Below are 9,159 nucleotides of genomic sequence, written 5' to 3'. Positions count from 1 at the left end.
ACATGGTCTCTCGGGAAACATGTTCCGTAATGATTACTTTAAAATCAATGAACACGTACTGTATAGTAGCAAAGGTTTATTGGCAGGGACTCTTATTTAATTTGCACATCTTCCGGCAAATCTTCCGGAGTTAGATTTAAGTGCAATAAAAGCAACATGAATAATTTCACAGTATTTGTGCAGTAGCTATATATCCCGCTTCAAGTTAGATTTGACAATAATAGTCCTGTTCAACGACGCAGGTTGAACTTGCTCGAAGTTGCTGCATCTTGCTCTTACCCATTTGTCATCAAACGGGTAAGAGCGGGATGCAGCAACTTCGAGCAAGTTCAACCTACGTCGTTGAACAGGACTAATGTTTACATCCAACAAGCCGTGTTGGTATACAAACAGTTTCTTTAGTACAGCTTCTAGCTGTAATGATATCGCATAACGGCCTTCAAGGCGCTGCTGGTTTGTGGATTTGTTAGCATTACGAATTGTACTATATATTAGCAGCTGTTTCGTTAATGGGAACTCCCTGAGAGAGAGGAGACAGCTGGCATCGATTGCGTGCTACCTAATGTCAAGGAGGACCTGTCACAAACTGTCACCGAAAACCGAGCTAAAATCACAGAGAACAGACATCCAAGTCTAGTTCCGAAACTGTGTAAGGAATTTAAAAAAAAAAACCAAATTCAATCATCACCGTCCGTAAAGAATCACGACTACAGCAACTTTGACGCCGCCAGAAAGCACCCCATGACGAAGCTCAATCATAAATAGTCGACTGGCTATTTTTCCGTCGTTCTCTTTGTTCAACAAACGACGACGGGCCATGCGCACGCCACCACTGTTATTAGTGTTTCAGTGCGCATGTCTGCGCACCGCGATAGCGCTGTTGGTAAGAGAGAGAGGTTCATTGTTTGATCTTGCATTCAAATCTCTGTCTATTTTTGATCTGCGACTGACAAACAAGAGATGGGGGAATAGGGAAACTGGCAATACGTGGAACCAGTAAAGCTTCTTTCATTGCTCGCTTCAGGTGCTGTGATAGCCTCATTGGTAAAGGCGACTGATAATTAGCGATGGTAGGATTATTGGTTCAAATCCCGTCCGGGTATGTATGTTTTATAATGAACTAGAAAGTTTTTTAGCGTGACCTATTATTTTCTAAAAATAGAATAACACACTCAAAATAATAACCCAAAAAATGAGTATAAAAATTAGTTTTTACCCTAATTGGTGTCAAAGGAATTATAACACAATTTGTTATAATTTTGTTAAATTCTATCATATTTCATGGAACAAATTTTGTAATATTTTTGTTATGATCATAACACAAGTTATTACATTTTTGTTCTTTTCAGTGGGAATTTTGTTAGAATTTTTGTTATTTTAACTACTAACGGTACATGTTTTATAACAACCCTTGTTAAAAAAATTTATTGTAACAAAATAACACAGCTTGTTATAATTTTGTAGTGTCCATCTAGTCGGGATACCACATCCAGTGGCCCTATGACGAATTTTCCGTCCAACGAAAAAATTTTCTCCGACTGAAGCCGGAATCGAACCCACATTCTGTGGTAAACAATACGCCTCAATGGCTGGTGTTAAAAACTGGCAATCTTCCAACACTGATTGTCGTGGAGTGAATTCCGAGCGCTCCCCTGCCGGTACCCGTCATCGCGACAGCAGACAAAAGTCAACGCCAGAACAGTAAAGCAAAGCGACAACAAAGGAGGTTGAGGTTGTTTGCTGCATGACCGTGTGATTTGGCCGTAAAAGTCTACCCAAATAGCTCTTCCCTGGTGGTTCGACTAAAACCAGAGACGTTGGAACAGGAGTTCGTTGTACGGTAAGCTGCCTTATTGGCCTGACTAAGGTCAAATATTGATCTGCAGACCTTCTTCCAGCAGCTGTAATTTGCCAACGAAGCCGGACTGAGAAGAGTTCTGGCAGGGTAGACAACGCATTACCGACGCTTAGTAACACGTTTATTCTGAACCGTGAGTTAACTATATGCTAAAATTTGATAACCTAAATTAAATAACTAGTACCTTAAAACTATCCTAATTTGAAGATCCTAGTTCTTGAAACTTAAAACTATATGTACACTTGAATTTGTTCTTAAATACTAAAACATGCATTCGATAGGTTAAGGTGAACAAGCTGATTGTTGAGAATCGAGGTTTCCCAAATCAGGCAGAAGGCCACTGAATGTTAGTTTGCGATAAAATGTAACTAAAACTTGAACTTAAACTAATGAAACATTAAATAAATTACAGCTTTGAGCTGCGTCTGTAAAGAACTGCTAAAGGAAGTGTTTACCTGCCCTGAAACCCTCCGATCCACAACAAACTCAAAGATTCATTGAGTGAATCTGTTGCTGCGCAGTAAGCAGCCAAGTAAGCAGTTAGAAGTGCTGCTAAGTAAGCAGCAGGATGAATTCCGTTCGCACTTGCGAAAAATGCCACACCAGTGGCACGGTGGAACAGATGGTCGGTTGCGATATGTGCGACATCTGGCTCCACATGAAATGTGCTGGTGTTACGACCGACACCGCAGATCCTGACAAAAGCTGGCGCTGCGAACGATGCCTACATGATGAGGCGACGGAACGAACCAGCCATCGTAGCCGGAAGACCGGCAGGACGACAAGTAGCATCTCAGCCCAGCGGGCAGAGTTGGCCCTACAGCTACTTGAGGAAGAACAGGCCCTGATCAAGAGGAATCGGGAACGAGAGGACGAATTCCTCAAAAAGGAAGCTGAAATACAAAAGAAGAGAGCGGAGGAAGATGCCAAGCTGCTGAAGCAGAAACATGACCTGTTGAAGTCATTGGAGGACGGAAATGGTAGCATCAGAAGCGGAATCAGCAGCAACGCGAGTCGAAGAAGGGTACAGGAATGGCTCGGAACTAATAGTGGTGGTTTGGTGCCGGTAACTGAGCAGCCACAGATGTCTGGACCTACCGCCGAACTATCCGCTACATCGGAAATATCAGCACTTCCCATTATGCCACCACGGAAGTCCGGTGTCGACGTCCTTCTCAGCCAAGATGCAGAGGGGAGTACCATCGCTCCCAAATCAACGTCAACACCGCAAAAAACCTTAAGTACACCATTAATTCTCTCTAACACACCAGTCCCTCCAATAGTTGTGCCCTCTGAAATGGCCACCAGTGCTTCAAGTGCAAAGTGGGGTGGGTACTACCCGGGGATTAATGTCTTTTCATCGTCCGTCCTTCCGACGATCCCTGAAAACAAACCGAGCGTGACAAATGTCGATACAACAAATGCACCTCTCGGGAGTTACGCTACTTCACAAGCGATTCCCCTTTCGGTTGGGAACCCCGCTAATCAGTATCCTCACATATATGCTACTGGGTCAAAATTCACATATGCTTCTGGGTATGAAAGTATGTCAACCGGGCAGACAGTATCAGTCAATCCATCCAGTTCACCGTTTGTGTCAGTGCCAGCCCAATCGTTCGGGCTTACGCCAAGTGTAGTGACAACGAGTTCCTTGTTGAAGTCGGGAGTGCCTTGCTCAGGTCAGTGGAACGAACTTCAGACTTTCCCAGTAGTACCAGCGCGTTCAACAGGGTTGTACGCACAAGCTCAGTTTGGTCAACGAATGGATGGCAGCTCCAATCCCGTGGTTACAGCAGCAAACGTGAGCAATTCGGATGTGCATCAGGTCAGTAGATCACGGTACCCCGTGCCATCCGGCGTGCAGCAGCAGAATGAGCCGGTTCAATCTGCGTCAACTGGTGTGCAGCAGCCGAATGTGTCATTTCTTCCCGCCCCTTCCGGTGCACAGCAGTTCAATGTGTCTTTCCAACAAGCGCCTTCCGGCGCACAAATGGCGGCGCGGCAAGTAATGCCGCGCGAATTACCGACGTTCGCTGGCGACCCACAAGACTGGCCGTTGTTCTCCAGTTCGTTTTACAACTCAACGGCGGCTTGTGGATTCACAGATGTGGAGAATTTGGCTAGACTACAACGTTGCTTGAAGGGACACGCGCTAGATTCGGTGAAGAGCCGTCTGCTGTTGCCACAGTCAGTGCCACACGTGATGGAGACACTACGGATGCTGTATGGACGACCAGAAATCCTGATCCACTCCCTGCTGCAAAATTTGCGAAATGTACCGTCACCGAAAACTGAGAATTTGCAGTCAATCATCAACTATGGGATGGCCGTACGTAATCTTGTCGACCATATGCATGTTGCAGATCTGGTGGAGCACTTGCGCAATCCAATGTTGGTGCACGAGCTGGTGGAGAGGCTACCACCACAAATGCGAATGCAGTGGTCTTGGTACAAACGCTCAATCCCGGACGTCAACCTGGCGACGTTCGGTGATTTCATGTCTGAGTTAGTGAAGACAGCGACAGATGTTACGATGCCCAGAGATGCTTCAATGCAACAGGGCAAGTCTGTCAATACAGGACGAGAGAAGCAGAATCTATACGTCCACACGGAGGCTGATAACGGCCAATTAGCAGCAACGATGACGAAAGAACCGGATATTGCAAAGCGATCGTGCCCTTACTGTTCAGACGACGGTCACGAAATAGCACGATGCCCTCAGTTCAAGGCATTAGATCTGGATGGGAGATGGAAGGCGATACGATCGAAGGGGCTTTGCCGAACATGCTTGATTCCGCATCGCAAGTGGCCGTGCCGTTCGAGCAAGGAGTGTGGAGTAGATGGTTGCCGATTTCGTCACAATGCTTTGCTACATTCACGGGCAGCAACGGAGTCAGCTGCTGCTCATCCGAAGCCCAGCGAAACCGTCGCGCGACAGAATCATCATTCTGCGACGAAATTTTCACTGTTTCGCTATCTACCAGTAACGCTTGAAGCGAACGGAAGAAAGGTCGAAACTTTCGCATTTCTAGACGATGGAAGTGAGTCTACGTTGATGGAAGCCGGACTAGCACAGGAGTTGGACATCGTCGGCCCCGAAGAATCTCTCTGGCTTTCCTGGACCGGGAACATATCTCGGGAAGAGAAGGGTTCACAACGAATCTCAGTGGCTATCTCGGGAACCGGGCTCAAGAGTCAATACCAGCTGAGCAACGTACGTACGGTACAGAAGTTGAAACTACAAGGTCAATCGTTCCAGTACACCGAGCTTCAAACGATCTATCCACATCTAAGAGGACTACCGCTACATAGTTACTCAGAGGCAGTACCGAGAATCATCATCGGTATCGAACACGCACAGATGCTCACTACCCTAAAGGTGCGAGAAGGTAGAGCCAACGAACCAGTTGCGGCGAAGACGCGGCTTGGCTGGTGCGTGTACGGTAAACAGGTTGACGGTAGCAGTGCTGTAACGCGGCTGCATGTGCATTCAGAGGAACACGTGAACCGTGAGCTGCATGAGCTGATGAGGCAGTACTTCAGCATCGAGGAGGCGGCGGTGGCTACTCCGTTAGAGTCGGAAGAGGATAAACGGGCCCGCACAATTCTGGAGAGAACAACAAGAAGGGTTGACGGTTACTTCGAAACTGGGCTCCTGTGGAAGTATGACCGACCGACGTTCCCAAACAGCTATCCACTTGCAGTGCGCAGGATGCAGTCATTGGAGAAGCGACTGGCCAAAGAACCTGGCCTCAAAGAACGAGTGAATGATCAGATAGCAGAGTACGAGTCAAAAGGATACGCCCACCGAATAACACAAGAGGAAGTTCAGACAACAAACCCGGATCGTGTGTGGTATCTGCCGCTTGGCATCGTGACAAACCCGAAAAAGCCGCAGAAAATCCGTCTGATTTGGGACGCTGCAGCTCGGGTCAACGGCGTTTCGTTCAACGACATGCTCATCAAAGGACCAGACATACTGACGTCACTGTTCACGGTTCTGCTGCGGTTCCGTCAGCGATCAGTTGCCGTGTGTGGAGACATACGAGAGATGTTCCACCAAGTTCGGATCATCCCACAAGACAAGCAGTCGCAGCGGTTCCTCTATCGAGATCATCCAGATCAGCCCCCTCAGGTCTTCGTCATGGACGTGGCAACGTTCGGTGCGACGTGTTCGCCGTGCTCCGCACAGTTCGTCAAGAACACCAACGCCCAGAATTTCGCATCGCAATTCCCGAGAGCCGCAGAGGCGATCTTAAAGGCCCATTACGTCGATGACTACCTTGACAGTGTAGATACGATCGACGAAGCGGTCGAATTGGTGAAAGATGTAAAGTTCGTTCACGCACAAGGTGGTTTCGACATCCGGAATTTCTCGTCCAATTCGGCCGAAGTATTACAACGTTTGGGCGAGACCGAGAACGTAAAGGAGAAATCAATGATTCTGGATAAATTTCCGGATATGGAGCGTGTTCTAGGGATGGTATGGAAACCAACGGTTGACGTGTTCACCTTTGATACCACTCTGAAAGATGATCTTACGACGCTACTGGTAGGAGGAGACACGCCCACAAAACGACAGGTGTTGAGGCTCGTTATGTCGCTGTTTGACCCTTACGGGTTTATCGCCCACTTCATCATTCACGGCAAGATCCTTATGCAGCACATTTGGAGATCCGGCACAGACTGGGACGAAAAGATTGTGGATGAACTACATGATCTGTGGAACGATTGGACACGTCTTCTGAAGCAATTGGGTGAAGTAGAAGTTCCCCGCTGTTTCTTCGGTGCGGCAAATAGTAAGCTGCACAGCGGGATACAACTTCATGTGTTCGTCGATGCGAGCGAACTAGCGTATGCTTGCGTTGCTTATTTGCGTATCGTCCACGATAGGGAAGTGCGATGCGTGTTAGTTGCAGCGAAGACAAAGGTGGCGCCGCTTAAACCGCTCTCCATCCCCCGCTTAGAGCTGCAAGCCAGCCTGATAGGCAGCCGGTTGCTGAACAACATCTGCACTGCCTTGGATCTGCCCATAGATAAGCGGTTCGTTTGGACAGATTCCAGAACATCTCTCTCGTGGGTTCGCTCGGATAGTAGGCGTTATCATCCATACGTAGGTTTTCGTGTCGGCGAGATTCTGAATTCTACTACCGTCGATGAGTGGCACTACGTTCCGTCGAAACAGAATGTGGCTGACGACGCCACGAAGTGGGGAGTTGGACCTAGCTTCAGTGCGAGTAGTCGTTGGTACACGGGTCCGGATTATCTCTTCTTGCCCGAAACCGAATGGCCAGAGCAGCCAGTGAAACAATGGATAACTGACGAGGAGCTACGTACCAGATTTCAACATCATCGAGAAATGCCGCAGCCTTTGATTGACTTGAGTAGATTCTCGAATTGGAACCGCCTTTTACGCACGACGGCGTATTTGCTACGCGCAGTGAAGTTGTTCCGAACGCGAGGCAAATCGGGACCGCTGACCAGCGAGGAGTTGCTGCAGGCTGAAAACTTGCTGTGGCGACAGGTGCAGTATGAAACTTTCCCGGACGAGTACTGTGTGCTGGAATTCAACAAGGCGAATCCGGAGAAGAAGCAGAAGCGAATCGAGAAGAGCAGTCCATTGTACGAACAGTCGCCGTTTATGGACGACGTGGGCGTGATAAGGATGAATAGCAGGATTAGTGCTGCTCCTACCATATCCTTTAGAGTGAAATATCCAATTATCTTGCCGAGGGAACACACTCTAACAGCCCTTCTTGTTGAGAGTTACCACAGACGGTTCAAACATCAGAACGGTGAAACGGTGTTCAACGAAATACGTCAGCAGTTTCGAATACCGAAGTTGCGCCCTCTGATACAACGTGTCGCCCGGAGCTGCCAGAGCTGCAGGCTGCGGAAGTCAACCCCACGACCACCAATAATGGCACCACTTCCGAAGGTTCGGTTGACACCCCACATCCGGGCGTTCAGCCACACTGGCGTCGACTACTTCGGCCCAATCCTGGTTAAGCAGGGTCGTAGTTTGATGAAACGCTGGGTGGCACTCTTCACCTGTCTGACTACACGAGCGGTGCACCTGGAGATAGTGTACAGCCTTTCAACACAGTCCTGTGTGATGGCAATCCGCCGATTCGTTGCACGCAGAGGATTCCCGTCAGACCTCTACTCAGACAACGGAACCTGTTTTCGCGGAGCTAGCAACCTGTTGACGGAGCAGATGGAAGCCATTCACGAACACTGCGCTGTGACCTTCACCAATGCCAGAACGAGCTGGCACTTCAATCCCCCATCTGCACCTCACATGGGGGGCTGTTGGGAACGGATGGTGCGTTCTGTGAAGGCAGCTATGGGAGCCATCTCAGAACATCCTCGTCATCCAAGCGACGAGGTTCTGGAGACTGTAGTGTTGGAAGCCGAAGCGATTGTGAACTCACGGCCGCTGACCTACGTACCACTCGACAACGAAAATCAAGAGGCATTAACACCGAACCATTTTCTGCTGTACGGATCAAGTGGTATGGTGCAACCGCGGACTTCACTGGTGGCTGACGGTGCCACGCTACGGGACAGCTGGAAGCTGGCCCAGTTTCTAGCAGATTTATTTTGGAAACGTTGGGTCCGTGAGTATCTACCGTCGCTCACTAGACGGACTAAATGGTTTGAGCCCGCGAAGCCTATGGAACCCGGAGATTTAGTCGTTATTGTCGAAGAAAATAAGCGGAATGGATGGTTGCGAGGACGTGTCGTCGAAGTCATGCGAGGTAAGGATGGCCAGGCTCGAAGCGCAGTAATACGCACCGCTGATGGAATCTTGAAACGGCCGATGGTGAAGCTGGCGTTGTTGGAAGTTCGCGATGATCAGGAACAAGGAACCCCGGAACTACACGGGAGGGGGAATGTTAAAAACTGGCAATCTTCCAACACTGATTGTCGTGGAGTGAATTCCGAGCGCTCCCCTGCCGGTACCCGTCATCGCGACAGCAGACAAAAGTCAACGCCAGAACAGTAAAGCAAAGCGACAACAAAGGAGGTTGAGGTTGTTTGCTGCATGACCGTGTGATTTGGCCGTAAAAGTCTACCCAAATAGCTCTTCCCTGGTGGTTCGACTAAAACCAGAGACGTTGGAACAGGAGTTCGTTGTACGGTAAGCTGCCTTATTGGCCTGACTAAGGTCAAATATTGATCTGCAGACCTTCTTCCAGCAGCTGTAATTTGCCAACGAAGCCGGACTGAGAAGAGTTCTGGCAGGGTAGACAACGCATTACCGACGCTTAGTAACACGTTTATTCTGAACCGTGAGT

The 9,159-nt window shown here is 48.7% G+C and overlaps 1 protein-coding gene across 1 annotated transcript; it reads left to right on the top strand.

Annotated features, from left to right (window-relative positions):
• Positions 1–2,426: 2,426 nt before the first annotated feature.
• On the top strand, positions 2,427–8,867 carry LOC134292267 (uncharacterized). Its single transcript, XM_062861332.1, has one exon. The coding sequence runs from the start codon at positions 2,427–2,429 to the stop codon at positions 8,865–8,867; it is 6,441 nt and encodes a 2,146-aa protein (XP_062717316.1).
• The last annotated feature ends 292 nt before the right edge of the window (positions 8,868–9,159 follow it).

This window comes from Aedes albopictus, chromosome 1, assembly GCF_035046485.1.
Source record: "Aedes albopictus strain Foshan chromosome 1, AalbF5, whole genome shotgun sequence".
Classification (NCBI taxonomy): Eukaryota; Metazoa; Arthropoda; class Insecta; order Diptera; family Culicidae; genus Aedes; species Aedes albopictus.
The sequence above is the reverse complement of the archived record's forward strand: the minus strand, read 5'-3'. Positions and strand labels throughout refer to the sequence as shown.